The sequence below is a fragment of the Gekko japonicus genome, unplaced genomic scaffold (assembly GCF_001447785.1).
Source record: "Gekko japonicus isolate JY-2015 unplaced genomic scaffold, Gekko_japonicus_V1.1 scaffold927, whole genome shotgun sequence".
Lineage (NCBI taxonomy): Eukaryota > Metazoa > Chordata > Lepidosauria > Squamata > Gekkonidae > Gekko > Gekko japonicus.
This window is the reverse complement of record NW_015169805.1, coordinates 14,326-31,035: the sequence shown is the minus strand read 5'-3', so window position 1 is coordinate 31,035 and position 16,710 is coordinate 14,326. Positions and strand designations below refer to the sequence as shown.

The 16,710-nt window shown below is 43.6% G+C and overlaps 1 protein-coding gene across 1 annotated transcript in view; it reads left to right on the top strand.

Annotated features, from left to right (window-relative positions):
- Positions 1 to 16,710, top strand: part of ABCC4 (ATP binding cassette subfamily C member 4) — a 177,631-nt gene that overhangs the window by 158,172 nt on the left and 2,749 nt on the right. The window contains exons 27-29 of the mRNA XM_015417130.1: positions 5,996 to 6,085; positions 7,034 to 7,206; positions 9,701 to 9,806. Coding sequence (XP_015272616.1) covers positions 5,996 to 6,085; positions 7,034 to 7,206; positions 9,701 to 9,806 — 369 coding nt within the window. The remainder of the gene's footprint in view (positions 1 to 5,995; positions 6,086 to 7,033; positions 7,207 to 9,700; positions 9,807 to 16,710) is intronic.

Sequence of the window (16,710 nt, the reverse complement as noted above, 5' to 3'; positions counted from 1 at the left end):
GCTATTCTCCCAAGGGTGTGATGCACAGAGACCACGAAGAAGATAGACAGGTTGCTTACCTGTAACTGGTGATCTTCGAGTGGTCATCTGTGCATTCACACCACCCGCCCTCCTTCCCCTCTGCTCTCGGCCCTTCATCTTGTTTCTTTGAAGGCTGTTGGGCGGCGGTCAGAAGGAACTGGCGGGATCTGCGTGCCCCTCCTTGGTCATGCGCAGTGGAGCCGGCGCGTGACCTGGGAGAGGCGCGAAAATCCCTTTTGCTAGCTATCGGTACCGAGAAGGTCAGCGCAGGCGCAGAGTATCCCAAGGGTGTGAATGCACAGATGACCACTCGAAGATCACCAGTTACAGGTAAGCAACCTGTCTTTCTGTTCTGGCGGAATTCAGCTAATATCAAGAGGCTGCACATCCCAACTGCGCCTATAGCCTGAGATCAGGCATCAATCCGTTGGGTAATGTTGTCCTCATCTAAGCAACGACCCCTGTGCAGTTCACGCGAACAGAAGGAACTTCATAGAGCAATGGATTCCTGTTCCTTATGCAGCACCGGCTTGCCACTGATTGCTTTTTTTTTTTGCACAGTGCTTTAAAATTCTCCAAAATTGGGTACAGAACTACTGCAGCCTGTCAATAGAAGTCCAGATACCAACCATGTCCTTACCTATATATACTTACAAAGGAGCCCAAGTGAGAGATGCCATGTTATCCGCAGAGGGGACTAAATTGCAACAACAACCCCAATTTGACAGAGAAACCTGTTATACTTGTTACCCTGTTCAAACTGAGAGTCCATCTTGCAACACACCCCATTATAGAGTTGCCACCTATTTTATTGGTCCCATGCCTTTAAAAGCACCTTAATTGAGTAAGTGAAGCTTTTCTTAGCACAAGGCTCTAAAGAGAAGTGAAAAATAGTTACTCAATTCCCAGAATTCAGGTTGCCATTACAAGCACAAGACGTGGGCTAGTAAAATATTTTGCCGGCTAAGACAGCATCTTCCAGTGTCCACTGATGCTGATCAGGAGCCATGGTAAGCTTCAAGGAGGCATGGTAAGCTGCAAGGAACTTTGGGACCCTGTGGAATGCCGTAGCACACATGGCTCAGTTCCGACATAATGTTAACCTATGGCTAGGGCACCGGAAGTCTAGGAGAGGCTGTGGCTCAGTGGTAGAGCTACTGTATGGCGTGTGGGAGGTCCCAGGTTCAATCCCCAACATCTCCAGTTAAAGGATCTGGAAATAGATGTTGTGAAAGACCTCCACCTGAGAGACCCTGGAGAGCTGCTGCCAATCTGAGTAGACAATACTGATCTTGATGGACCAGCTGTCTGGTTCAGTATAAGGCAAGATTCATGCATTCATGGGCTTGCAGCCTCCCTTCTCCACTTTCTGATTTTGGGTCCCATGACATTCAGTTCTGCCAACTCCATTCGGGGCCTTGCTTCCACTTGTCAGTTGCTCCTCCCATCACTTTCAATTAGGGTTTAATACCGTATATTCCACAGCATGCCAAATGTTTTCGACCAGCAGGTTGTCTTGGATCCCTTGAGATTCCCAAGTAACAAAGAATCATCACACTGACATGCTTTAACACTCTACCTTCAGCCCTTCTGGAAGGCAGATACCATCATGCCTTGCTCCATCAACAACTTTGTCCATCTCATATGGGGAAAATAGAGTCCATTGAACACGTTCTACCGCATTGCCCATTCTATAATAACATTCAACTGTATATTGCTCTAATTGTGTCATCGACACCATGAAGATCTGAACAACTTTATATCTCTCTCCCCCACGCAGACTCCTCTCAGGAGATAATCCACAAAGTTGCCAGATTTTGCCTGCAGGCATGCGGGGTACGCAAGTGGCGAATTGGGTCCCCAGTAAAGGGTTTTATTTTTCTTGTCCCCGTTTTATTTAACTTGTCCCCCTTCTTAATCTGTGTTCATTGTTTTATGTTTGCTGCATTTCCTGCATTTTACTATTTGCTGATTTTTCGGAGCTGATCTCGTATCGAAATAAAGTTTCAGTATTCAAAGTACCATGTGTTCAAAGCAAATGAGTGGCCGTAGGTTGCCAGATTGGAGACTGATGTGAATTATGGCTTTGCGAAAACCAGAAAATAGAACTGGTACCCAAGAGAGAGAAAGGTGGGAGTCTGCAGGTTGGGCAGTCAGCCCCAAACAAGCCATAAATTAATCTGCTTCTGGGCTTGGTGGTCATTTCCAGTCAGGATTTGGAGATACCCATCTTGCCTGTAGAAATCATGCTACTTAAACTCCTAATTGGGTTCTTTGGATATGATTGTGTGGTACTTGTATTTCTCTCTTTTGATGCAGTTATCATCTGTTTCCCTGACTATATAATTTACAATTATTTATTGGTTTGGCTTATTAACTTCGTCTCATGGAACAGGCAATTTTAACATAACAATCTTTGTCAGAAATGGTAATTAAAATTATCCTTATCTACTGTTGCAGTACATGTGTGCTGTTATAATTTCATAACTGTTATGAAGATTTTATGAATTCAGATTTCCCATTTTGCCAGCCTATAAAAATAGATTGGAATGGAAAATGACCTTAATAATTTCAGAATGCATCCAATAATGTAATATAATCAGTATTGTTAAAAATTATGGGCTTTTTAGGAGGTTAAAAATGTTTTTAATGTTTTAGTGAACCTCATGATCAACAAGTTTTGCAGCTGAAGAAATACTGGGGTGTTTTTTTTTAATTTGAGAAGAAAATACAAACCTTTATTAAACTATGTTCTGTCTGAGTTGATTTTAAATACTTTTATAGTTCGGCAGAAACTGTTCAGAAATATTCTGTCTTAATAGCTTTGTGTGTGCTGTTTAACTTGCCTTGGTGTACCAGCTTATTAAAGTCAGAATAGCTAAACGAGTTGTAATTGTGTCTCCAGATAATCTGAAATTGTTTCAGAATTAATCATTGAACAAGGTAGCTCCTTTTCTGGTCAAACCTGCACAACTGAAGAACTCTGGTTACCCATTCAGTATTATGATACCTTGGCTTGCTTATGTACAGAAAACCAGAGTATGAATTGCTTCCTTTTCTTTCTGATCACTCACATCCAATTTACAATAAGTTCCATTTGTTAAGGCATCTTTCAGTGAATCACTTCATGAGAAACTGGGGCCTTTGTTTCATAGCTGGTACATTCACCTCGTGCCTGTCTAAAATAACGGCTGTTGGCCCTAATCTTGTTTAGGTTACATGACTAATGCAACAGTCTCAGGCCTTATTGGCATGTCCCGTTGAACTCAGTGGACGTGAGTAAATATGGGTAGGATCAAATGAGTCATGTTGAATCACTGGATTTAGTAGGATTTCATTTTGACCTAAATTTGGCTGTATTAGTACCAGTGATTTTCCTAGCTTTTGTTTATGTATTTCAGGCTGCAGCCAATTCTTTTATTCCTTTGCAGTTATCTCCACCTTTTACTTAGAGCCAGCGTGGTGTAGTGGTTAAGAACGACAGACTCTAGTCCACACAGCTGGGTGACCTTGGGTCAGTCACAGCCCTTGCAGAGCTCTCTCAGCCCAAAAAAGAAGTCTAGCTTGCCACCTAGTGGTGCATAATATTAAAGAGCTAGAACTTTAGGCTACCAGACAATCTTAGGATCTCCTGACTATACTACACACAATGCCATATGATAATTTTTATTATTATTCCAGCTGTTATGATGGACAGAAGTTCCAGGTAGCTATGTTGGTCCAAAAACACACACACATACACGCACCCGCACCCGGAATACCCTTTATTAAGACCAACCAAAATAGTACACCATGGTAGGCAAGATTTCTCTTAATCAGGTAGGATTGTTATAAAATAAACAAAATGCATGTCTTGATAGACATGGGCCAGTAGGGTTCCTTACAAGAAAGGAAGATGCTAGATTAATCCAAATGATAAAAGGGAGATAGATTCCTTGATAATCACAGAATTAGGCTGATTGCTATATGTATAGCAAAGAAGTAATCATGCCTTTATCAATTATAGTTATTTTACATTTTGTATAACACAACGTAAGCATTAAATGAAGAGTATAACATGATATAGGCATTAAACATATTAAACAAAATGTAGTAGTCAAGTTAATCGCAAGAGTTTAAAATCAAGTTCATACTCTACATATTGTATAGTACCTCGTTAGGCACTATTTTACATGCAGCTCTTCTAAGAGATTGAACTTCGTTAGAGCTCATATCTTCAGCAGCAGTGCTTTTTTCTTTGGAAATCTCTTAGGGTGTGACTTCCAGTATCTCCCAAAAGAGAGCATAGCAGTAGCCGTGGTTGACAGTTACCACACCATAAAGCTTGCTTTGATTTATACAAGGTCGCCTTTTAGTATTGTGATAAAGCAAACAGTTTCTGTTGTTTGTTCTATAGAAGTTGATAAACATTTGCAGGATGATAAATACCACTATTTGAAGACCTTGGAATGGTTCTTGTACAGTGCTAAACATAATGAGTATTGTGATTCTCTCACAAAGAGAAAAATTCACATTTCTTTAGTTACAAAGGTATTTTTCCCATTTTGACGTGTAACTGTTACGTCTTTCTATCATGAATACATACACATGTGCCTTCACTGCAACCAACTCGTGGCAACCCCAGCAAGAGTTTTTCAAGGCGGGTGGCTCGGCATTGCCTTCACCTGCACTGTCTTCCTGTAGATAGTCTACCATCCATGTACCAACCCTGCTTAGCTTCCAAGATCAGACAATACCATGTTGCCTTCGCTCATGGTTTTTCCTTTCTTAAAAGGATGTTGCCTTCCCTCATTTTATCATTAATAGCAACCTGATTTTGGTTGGATCCTACCAGGTTTCTGTTGGTGCAAGATGGAGGTGGGTTGGTCTTGCCTAATTCACCGCTTCTTAAAACAGTCCCTCCCTCAATGTGGCTTTTTGTGCATTTTCATTCCCTGAAACCCAGGATAGTCTTGATCAGTCAAAAGGGACTATGTGATGGGGAAGGCAGGATGTTAACCACTTCGTCCATTGCAAACCTGGTAGCTGGTGGTATCCATCTCTATATGTTTAACTATTTCCCCCCCTACATGGATTTATTAATTTCTCAAAATCTGTTGGCTCCATAGACTGACTTCCTTTGTGTGCTCAAGAAGTTATCATACAGTACAAGTTACAGATTAAATATAAAAAGTGCATTGTAAGTTACCTTATACTGATCTTGTTGCAGAGTTACTCATACATAGGATTTAATTACAGAGTTAACAATCAGATCTCTCTCTCTCTGTCTGCTTTGTATTTTCCCCGTTATTTGAACTTCTGAATTGTTGACCATTTGTTGCCTTAAATAAGTAATGAGGCTTTTCTTATGAAAGTTTTGGCACAACCGAAGGGTCTCTTGGGTCTATTCTTAGAGCCTTTAAGGGTTATCCATCAAGGATGGTACCCTTTTTGAGAAAGGAAAAACCTTTTCCTATACTATTGCATTCTGTTTTTATTGTGTGTCTCACTAAAGGCAGAGCTACATCTTACATGCACGTGAGTGTAACAAAAACACCGTGGCTGCTACTTCTAGGCAGCTTTTTAAGAAGACTTATTGTGAAAAATGGTACATTGCAGTTTAGCCTTTCCCTGTATCCACCACTCTTTCTCCGCAAGACTCCTCTTATCACATGGGATGGTTCCAAAAAAATGTCAGCAAAGACTGAAAAAAAAAGAGTAGAGGGGAAAGTTTTCCGGATCAAGGTTAATTGTGCTCATGTGCACACCCCTGCTGCTTGTGCACTGCAAATCTTCCCCTCCCGGAGATGTTTTGCCTAGAAAAAGTGGCTGTTGATGCTGTATTGTGTGTCTTTGTGTGCCACGTGTAGTTATCCCCAGAGCAGCCTTTCATTTGACTGGAAAAATCTCTCTCCCGTTTCCTCTCCAAATGTGAGTTTACATTCTCTGAGCTACCAAAGCAAAACATTTTGAATGGTATTCTGTTGCATTTTAGGAGCCGGTTTTGTTCACTGGAACTATGAGGAAAAATTTGGATCCTTTCAACGAGTATAGTGATGAGGAGCTATGGAATTCTTTGGAAGAGGTAACTGTGTTTATTTATCCATTCACGCCCTTGCTTTTCTCCCCAGTTGGAACCCAAAGCAACTCATAACATCATTCTTCCCTCCGCCACTCTCTCCTTATAATGGCACCTTGCTGAGGTAAGTTAGGCTGAGAGAATGTGATTGGCTGAAGGAAGCTTCCGTGGACAGAGTGGGGATCTGAGCTTCGGTCCCCCGGATCGTACTCGGATAGTCTCACTTTTTAAAATGTATTTATATTTTTGCCGTCAAGTTGCAGCTGACTTGCGGTACTTTCAAGGGTAAGAGATGAACAGAGGTGGTTTGCCGTTGCCTACCTCTGCATAGTGACCCTGGTATTCCTTGGTGGTGTCCCATCCAAATATTAACTGGAGCTAACCCTGCTTAGCTTCCAAGATCTGATGAGACTGGGCTAGCATGGACCATCCTGGTAAGGGCAATAGTCTAACTATGCCACCACATTTTTTTAAAAAAAGTTAGAATATACTTCTACATACTGAATGATTCTGTCTCCCTTATGTTTATTTTAGGGTTTCCAGGTCCCCCTTGACCACCAGCAGTGAAACGAGGGGTACGGTTGCCAGCTAAGGGTGGGAAACTCCTGGAGATTTGGGGGTGGAGCCTGGGAAGGAGAGGGACTTCAGCGTGGTTGAATGCCATAGAGTCCACCCTCCAGAGCATCCATTTCACCCTCCAAAGCATCCATTTTCTCTGGAGGAACTGATCTCTGTAGTCTGGAGATGAGCTGTAAGTCCAGGGGATCCCCAGGTCCCACCTGGAGGCTGGCATCCCTAGTTTGCATACATTAATTTAGGTTGGTGCGTCCCATCCTAAGCCCATTTGATGGTGTCTTCTTTATAGTTAGGTAAACCCTGAATAGATTTTGAAATTTTAAGAACCAACTTCATGCTGTGAAAGGGTGTTCCTTACCGTTGGGCTCATGTCTGCAGGTTCAGCTAAAGGAGGCTGTGGAAGAGCTGCCCAACAAACTGGAAACACAATTGGCAGAATCCGGCTCTAATTTTAGTGTTGGGCAGAGACAACTGGTTTGCCTGGCCAGGGCTATTCTGAAGAAGAATAAAATACTGATTATCGATGAAGCCACAGCAAACGTAGATCCAAGGTAAGGCTTGTTGAATCCACTTGCCTTCGTTTTAACTTCTTTCCCAATTCTTTGTATGAAAGTCAGTATAAAGTTAGCATCTCCTAGTCTTCACATCTTCTGATTGCATCCTTGAGAGAGCAACTGTTCTTAGAGAAGGCCTGTCACGACTCAGGTGGGGTGTCACCTGACGCTGCCACCACTCTGGTTCCAGGCTCCCTTGAGAATGCCCAGAGTACCCTCCCAAGACCTTTAGACCTCCCTTTTGGCCGAATAATAGGTGTGAGGACCAGGCAGAGTGAAACAAGGAAAAGGTTTATTTTATAGGAGGTCAAACAACAAGGTGCAGAATAATAACAGTAAGTGGGTGAAAAGAAAAGAAATCAAATGCCCTAACGCATCTAAACATATACTGTCCCTAGCTCACTATTCCAAGTGACACTAGACTACTCCCCCTTCCCTCAGGATGAGGGTTTCTTCCTGCAGCAGCCTTCCTTCTGGCTCTGCCCTCCGGAAGAAAAAACAGCCTTTGCTCTGGCACCAGCTCTTTTGTTCCCCAGCCCTCTTCTTCCCTATTGGTCAATTTTGGCTCCAAAACCTCTCAGGGGCTTCTGGGAGTTGTAGGGCCAGCCTCACCTACTGCTAGCCAGGCTCCCTGGGCCTAGTAGGCCTCTGGTGGCACAGCCCATATCATGACAAGGCCCAAGAGGAAGGCTTTACTATAAGTTCTCTCTGCGTTTGTGGTATGCGTGTGTGTGTGTGTGTGCTGTGATTTTTTTTTAAAAAAAACCAAACCTAATACAGAAATGTATTATCCCTTAATAACATAGTTGGTTAAGCTTTTCTTCAATCAAGAAATGTTGATAGCTGTGGCTTTTGTCAGGCTGATGGAAATATGTCTTTTCCAGTTAAACACACCAGTACTGTTTTTTTTTTTAAACAAACATATTATGCATTCAGTAATCTTGTCTAACCCAAATGCTGCAATATAGATTGCAGTAACAGAGTTGGTTACTTACAGTGAATGGTAAGGCACATGGGGGGTGGGTTTGACAGAAAGGATGCCGCAGTGGTAACTTAAATTTCTCATTAGAATTGCTTTGCCTTGTCTTTACACTTTTTCTTCCCACTACCAGGGTCGGTGTAGCCATTTTCCTTAGTGTCTTCAATATGGGCATATTTAAATAACTGACATAACAGGCTAATGTGGAAGGCCCGAAGTAGCAGGCTTCACCACGGAGAGGGTATATTATAGTGAATTTAACATAAAGGTGGGTGGAAAGGGGTCCCCTTGAAGGTTTGGTTGTAATAATCATGGCTAAAGCAGCAAGGTAATAAGCAAGGTGTCTCCCTATATGTCTTTAGGAGACCAGGTTACGCTGCCAAACTGATTTATTATTTTGGCTGTACTGTTAGAATGGGTTTAAAGGCAACAAACTATGAGTATGAGAACATAAGAAGAGCCCTGCTGGATCAGACCAGTGGCCCATCTGGTCCAGCATCCTGTATCACACAGTGGCCAACCAATTCCTCTGAACGGCCAACAGCAAGGCATTGAGGCCACGGCCTTCCTCTGATGTTGCCTCCTGGCTGTGTGATTCACAGAGGCTGACTGCCTCTGAATGTAGAGGTTCCGCTCAGTCACCGTGGCTAGTAGCCATTGATAAGACTTATCCTCCATGAATGTATCCAATCCACCTTTAAAGCTGTTTATTCCTGTGGCCATCACTACATCCTCTGGTAGCAAATTCCACATGTTAATCACACTCTGTGTGCAAAGTCATAATATAGTAGTATGTAATAGTAATAATAGTAGTGTGGTTGGACACCCCCCCAACCCAGCCCCCCCCCCGTTTGAAGTAGATGTACCAGTGGTTTAGAGTCAGAGTGGTGTAGTGTTTAGGGTGTCAGACGAGTATCTGGGATCTCTGTTCTGCCATGAAAGCTTGCTTGGGTATCCACGGAACTGTCTTACACTGAATCAGAGTCTTGATGCATTACATTCAGTATTGTCTACCCAAACTGGTAGCATTTCTCCAGGAACATACACAGGAGAGGACTGTCTAATGAGGCTAGGGAAAGCTTCCATTTGTGCTTCATTGCTCTGTAATTTATGAGAAGAATGGAAGTGCCTTACCACAACTGTGTGTGGGTTTTGGGTGGGTGGTTGGGGGTTTGCTGTCAAGTCACAGCTGACTTATGGCTACCTTGGCAAGAGATGTTCAGAGGGTGGTTTGCCATTGTCTGCCTCTGCATCACAACCCTGGTATTCCTTGGAGGTCTCCCATCCAAATACTGACCAGGGCCGACCCTACTTAGCTTCCGAGATCTGATGAGATTGGGCTGTCCTGGGCTATCCAGATCAGGGCCCACCACTGTATACTGATTATTATTTCCTTAATTCTGTGACAGTAAAAGTGGAGGGAGAAAATGTCCCACAAGTTAAGTCTTTTTTTCTCTGGCATGCAATCTCCCCCCCCCCCATACACACATCTGTGTGTTACGTTTATTTCAGAACGGATGAGCTGATCCAAAAGACAATCCGTGAGAAGTTTGCCCAGTGTACCGTGTTGACGATTGCACATCGACTAAATACTATCATCGACAGTGACAAGATTATGGTGAGACACATGTTTTGATGGTCTAATCCCGGAGTTGTGTGTTTGTGTTTTGGAATTTTAATCTAAGAGAAGAAAAGCTGCAGTCTTGCTGGATGAAATTGTATAGAAACTGTGGGCAGGTTGAGATGTAACATGAGAAGTTAGCTCTTTTTAATCTTGTTTGGTGAGCCTAGGTTTTTCCATGAAGATAGTTTCAGAGGGTAGCCATGTTGGAGAGCCAGTTTGGTGTAGTGGTTAAGTGTGCGGACTCTAATCTGGGAGAACTGGGTCTGATTCCCCACTCCTCCACTTGCAGCTGCTGGATGACCTTGGGCAAAGCATAGTTCTCTCAGAGCTGTTCTGTCAAGGACAGTTTCTGTCAAGAGATCTCTCAGCCCCACCTACCTCACAAGGGTGTCTGTTGTGGGGAGGGGGAGGGAAAGGAGTTTGTAAGCCGCTCTGAGACTCCTTTGGGTAGTGAAGGGCGGGGTATAAAACCAATCTCTTCTCTTCTTCTGTTCTGTAGAAGAACAGCTAGTTTCAAGTCCAGTAGTGCCCTAGAGACCAATCAGAGTTGCGGGATATAAACTTTTGAGAGTCAACGCTCCCTTTGTATCTAATGAAGAGAGCGTTGACTCTTGAAAACTCCTGCCCCCCATATCATGTTGCTCTCTAAAGTGCCTACTGGACCTAAAGTTAGCTTTTGCCAGATTTACAATGTCAGGATCCCATGTATCAGCTAATCAAAATCAAGTTCAGTGATCTCCTTGTGCTGCTGACCTTTTATATTTTAAAATGTTATATTGTGTTCATTCATTTAAATGTTCTTCACCTTAAAAACATAAAAATAAACGCAGTTCTGGGGACAGTGGGAGGGGTGGGTTTGTGACAGCCCAGATTCTGGCTAGTCAGTGCTAAAAATAGGCAGCTTCCGTTGCTAAATTGTGGAATTTTTGCTCCTCTCTGATGCCAAAACTGAATCGAATATATTGGAACAACTTACGGTGTGCTTCCATAGCGAACCCGATATTCAAATGATGTCATGTTACATCGTTATGCAACCTGTCTTGGTTAACTTCATTGGCAGTGATAACTCTCACATCTTCTTCGTGGCCTCTGTGCATCACTTTTTCAACATCTGGGACATCCCCACATCGATGTTTTTGCAACTCGATTGAACAAGAAGTGTCCCAGGTTTTGCTCCAGAGCGGGGTTGGACCCTCTGTCAATGGGGGACGGTCTGTTGATGTCGTGGGCTCACGACTTTCTATACCTATTTCCTCCGATTCCGCTGCTCCACAGGGTGCTTGTGAAAATACAACAGGACAAGCCCCATTGTCTCCTGGTAGCCCCCTGGTGGCCTCGGCAGGTGTGGTTTCCGACACTGCTGCGGTTAGCCAAGGGATCCTTCGTACACTTCCCGCAGGAGTTGGATCTCCTCCAAGCTCAGGAAGGCCAGGTCCTTCACTACGATCCTCTGAGTCTCAAGTTGACTCTATGGGAAATACGCTTTCAGTGATGGATGACCGTATCAATGAGGTCCTGTTGAATTGTCGTAAACTGTCTACTAGGACGTCTTACGCAAAGAAGTGGGATTTATTCCTACAGTACTTGAGTTCTTCCAATTTACCTCCTCCGCCAGTGGATTTGAGGTCTATTTTTGCGTTTATTTTGTCCAGAATGGACTTGGGACTCAGTTTTTCTTCAGTTAAGGTGTATTTAGCTGCGGTGTCAGCTTTTCATCCATCTATTGATGGGTTTTCAGTTTTCTCGCATCCTCAGACGAAACAGTTTTGTAAAGGTCTTATTCGCCTGTACCCTCCCCGTCGTTCTCCGACTCCGGCCTGGGATTTGGCTTTAGTTTTGCGGTTTTTGATGGGAAAACCCTTCGAACCACTGGCCACTTGCTCTCTAAAGTTGTTATCGCTCAAGACTGCGTTTCTGGTGGCCATTACTTCTGCTCGTCGAGTCAGTGAGTTGTCTGCTTTAAGGTGTGATCCACCATACTTGATTTTTTCCCCTCATGGGGTGTCGTTGTCTTTGGACATCTCCTTCTTACCGAAAGTCGTTTCGGAGTTTCATCTACGTTCAGATATAGTTTTGCCGTCATTTTTCCCGTCTCCTGCCAATGAAGAGGAACGGAAATTGCACTCTCTGGATGTTAAGAGGGCGTTGCTGTTCTATTTGGGCAGGACCAAGTCTTTTCGTCAGTCTCCAGCCTTGTTTGTTGCTCACAGTATGCCCTCCCTAGGGAAGAAGATCTCTTCCCAGACGCTGTCCAGGTGGATTGTGGAAGTAATCAAGCTATGTTACGCTTTGGCTAAGAGACCTCTTCCAGGTCAACTTCGCGCCCACTCTACAAGGGCGGTGGCGGCTTCCACAGCTTTCCTGAGAGGGATGCCATTGGAGGACATCTGCAACGCTGCGACTTGGGCTACTCCGCTCACCTTCGTGAAGCATTATGCCCTTGATGTCCGGTCTACTCGTCGTGTGGCGTTGGGTCGGTCTATCTTGCAGACGGCGCAGGTGTAGGGCCTCGGCCCCTCCTCCAGGTAAGAGTTATTGCTTGCTATTCTCCCAAGGGTGTGATGCACAGAGACCACGAAGAAGATAGACAGGTTGCTTACCTGTAACTGGTGATCTTCGAGTGGTCATCTGTGCATTCACACCACCCGCCCTCCTTCCCCTCTGCTCTCGGCCCTTCATCTTGTTTCTTTGAAGGCTGTTGGGCGGCGGTCAGAAGGAACTGGCGGGATCTGCGTGCCCCTCCTTGGTCATGTGCAGTGGAGCCGGCGCGTGACCTGGGAGAGGCGCGAAAATCCCTTTTCCTAGCTATCGGTACCGAGAAGGTCAGCGCAGGCGCAGAGTATCCCAAGGGTGTGAATGCACAGATGACCACTCGAAGATCACCAGTTACAGGTAAGCAACCTGTCTTTCCCGGGTGCTTTCAGATCTAACTTGTCTTCAACGTAGCCTTTCTTTCTGCTGGTCATTGCTTAGTAATAGAGCATATTTGGAATGGGGAGGTTCCCCATTTCTAGTCTCAAATAGCAGGTCGTGACAGTTTGGGGAACTGCAGCCAGTTAGAAGAGGCCCCACGGAGCTAGGTGGGCCAATGGGTTGACTTCCATATGGTCATGTGTCAGGTGCCTCCCTTTCTTGGCTGCAGGACTAGCCTATTCCTCTGAGTACCATCAGTACTCCTTTTATGCCCACTCAACCCGAGGGGTACACTACTCAAATATTTACTTGGGTCAAAAGTGACTCTCTCTTTTGTTTTGGCCATCAAATCGCAGCTGACTATGGTGACCCGTTAGGGTTTTCAAGGCGAGAGACTTTCAGAGATGGTTTGCTATTGCCTGCCTCTTTGTAATGACCATGGTGTTCCTTGATGGTGCCCAACCTTCTTGAGCCTGTGCAGGCACCTTTGGAATTCTGACACGCAGTGGTAGGTGCAACCACAAAATGGCTGCTGCAGGAGGCGGAGCCAACTGGCAAATGTCAAGTACTGACATCTAATAGTAACTCAGACATTTCAGGCAGAAACTCTGTTCACAAGGCGCCTTTTAAAATGAACTTATTGCTTAAATTATTTTCTTGCATACACACTGCTTACCTTCAGTCAGGCCGTGAAGATCCTTGTGATGTGGCAGCTGCTGCTGAAAGAATATTTTTAAGAATCTGCACAGGCAATCAGATCTTCAGAGGCCCCGCTGGGCAAAAGCCCCACCTGGCCCCACTGGTTTTCTAGAAACACCTGGCAGGCACCAGGAAAGAAATTGGCGGGTGCTGTGGCATTCTGGGCACCACAATGAGGGCCATTCTGTTCTTTTCAGCAGTTTTAGGAAGATAATTTGCATCTATGTCTTTCCGTTTTTTTTTTTTTTCCCTACATTACAAACTCAGCTTTTAACCTGGTGTTTGCTTAACTCAGGTCGTCTGCTGGTCGTTGCACATGGGATTTGATTTATGACACGTGATGCTAATGTATCTTTAAAAAAGTTTCTCCAGTCACAGTAGGTTGAGCCTTTTAGCTGCCACAAAACTCTTGTCATTTGAGCTGCAATAGTCTTTTGTTGCTTCTAGTAAATTTGTTACTCTCAAACAGCTGAAGAGCTTTGTTAGGAAAGCAGCAGTTGACCTAACTGAACATTTTGTTGTTACGCCTAATATGGTTTTCCTCAAAACTTGGCACTTTAAATGCCTTTTCTTTTTTAAAGATGTTAAGCGAAAAGCTCAGTCCCAGTAAGGTTGTGTATTTTCATTTTCATTAAATACGGCATAGTCTTAATGGCAGCTAATTGTTGGTTTTGATTGACTCGGTCCACAAAATACTGGAGGAAGACAAATTAGACATTTCCTTTATTCTCCCTAGTTCTTATTCTCTGATTACTAAAGACAGATTCTCTTTGTACTTGAGGAATATGCTTGCTATTTTGACTTTTTATTAGGGCCCTTCAGCCAGTGGTTTACGGAACAGACCTTGAAAGCATTCCTCCACTACCAGCACAGGCACCGTGTAATTAGTACGGTTGGTGGTGGAACATTTTGAGGATCATAGTCTACAGTTTCTGTACAAACTCATTATGTCCCTTATTATCCTATCAAACCTACATTAAAATCTGTTCCGCAGCCTCTATTAACCATTTTTATTATCCCATGATTATTGTTTATCTTGATATCTCTTTTTGTCAGTAGCTTGGAGATTATATTTGAATGACAGAGAAAATAACCAGTAGACTGAATTTATATAATCATTTACGGTAGGGTAAAGGTTCATTTATATATTTACCATTCCTGTCATTCTTGCCCAGAGAAGTTTTCTTGTAAATGTGCCTTCGCTAGTCTACAGTGGTCCTATCAGCCTTTTTGGAGTGTCAAAGGAGATTCTTCAACCAATTTATTTATTTATTAAAATATTGTTTCCCCCTCCTTTCCTTGTGGTTAAAGGCGGTTTACAATAATAATTTTTGGTTAAAACCACAATAAAACAGCAAACTCCAAACTTCACCCCTTTATTTATTTATTAAAATATTGTTTCCCCTCCTTTCCTTGTGGTTAAAGGTGGTTTACAATAATAATTTTCAGTTAAAACCACAATAAAACAGCAAACGCCAAACCTCACCCTCTCCCCTTGTAATAGGTTCCTGGTGTTCAAATCCCTTCAAAAGCCCTGGTAAACAGGCAGACCTCTCAGCGCCTCCTGAAAATCTCCGGGGAGGGGCTTCTCCTTGCCTCTTAAGGCAGCCCATTCCATAGAGCTAGAACCATAATGGAAACAGCCAAGGCTCTGGTCGATGTCAGATGAGCCACCCTGAGTGGTGAGATAGCCAACAGATGGCTTCCCGACTACCATAGCTGGCGCACAGGGACAAATGGAAGGAGGCAGTCCTTCAGTTTTCACAGGCAGAAAAGCAGGTTTGATCCAACTCAGTGGCTGGGATCCACACCAGAAGATTTCCCGTGAGAGCAAGGATCTTCATCTACAGAAACTGTCTTACCTCCCCCCTACCATGGCAGCCCAGAATGCCTCCCCAGGTGATGGGCTGCTGGGAGGGAGTGGTGAGAAAGTTGGACTTCTTGGGTGGAATTCTTTTGTTCCCACAAGGGGGAAAAAAAAGTTGATCCAAGCCAATGTTTCACCATTCCTCAGAACAGATTGTTGGTAAATGCACACTCATAACAAGCTTCACCACTTGGGAATTACCATCAAGTAGTCCGTCTTTTTGCTTTTGCGCCTGATATGTATCAATATATCTATATATTTGTATGGACTATCAAGGGGCAATACCTTGACATTTGTGCTTAGCCTTCACAGACATTTATTTTTAATGGGTAAAACTCAGCACTACTGTCTCATTTTTACTGGAGCTGAATATCAGGATTAGTATAACCAGCATTAAAAGGGTAGTGGTGGTTGAATGGATCAGAATTTGGAAGTGAGACAGGATCTATTTCAGCATTTTGTTTTTGCCCTGGTTCTTTGTTGTTCCTCTCACGCCATGATCCTCTCTAACCTCCCCTTTTTTTCCTTTACTTCAGCTCTGTTCATAAGTTGCAGTGTATACAAACCATGTACAGTGTACACTTGCTATTTCTTTGTATGCAAATGGAGTAATTTACATGATGTGTTCACTGTAATTTGTGAACAGGACTTTCCTTTCTTCTTATTCTCCTTAAAGGCAGAGAATGGTGGCTGTTAACAGTTTTATGAAAAAGAAATGGAAAATGGTTGAAAAAGAAAGCCCAGAAGCTTCGTGTCTTCCAAGAATTGTGTGAAAGGGAGACATTATGTTTAGGGGTGTGCATTCGGTAAAGCCAAACCAGGAAAAAAAAACCCCGAAATATGATTTTCGGGCATTTTTTTGGGTATTTGGCAAGCCGAATCAGAATATCTGATCTGATTTGGCTGCCAAATACGGAATGCTGAATAAAAGCTAAAACTATTCAGCTTTTATTTGGCATTGCCGAATACAGGCTCAGGGTGGGTTTACTCTTTAAAGGGCTGCACTTACCTTCTCTTTCCCACTGTTTCTGTTTCTTTTCTGCCCTTTGCTCTGCTTTCCAGGAGGGAGGGGGGAAGAGGAACCTTACATACAACCAGTCACTGCAGTGCATTTGCAAATGGCATTACAGCTTGCAAGGCTGTTGTTACTGCTGGCTTCAAACTTGAAGCCCAACTACTAGCTTGCTTTCCTAGGGACAGGAATAGGGAGGAGCACTGGTCAATAGGATTACTTGTAAGGGTGGTACACTGTTCTTTGTCCAATCACAGAAGTGTGTTCTTTTTTGAAATTCTTCTGTGTATGGCCAGAGAGCATAAAAGCAGGAGTCTTTGGCTGGCTGACTCCATTCTTGCTGAGAAAGCTTTGGTTGGAGATTGAGTGGCTTCTGCTTCAGCTACTGCTTTGAGCCTGACTTTCCT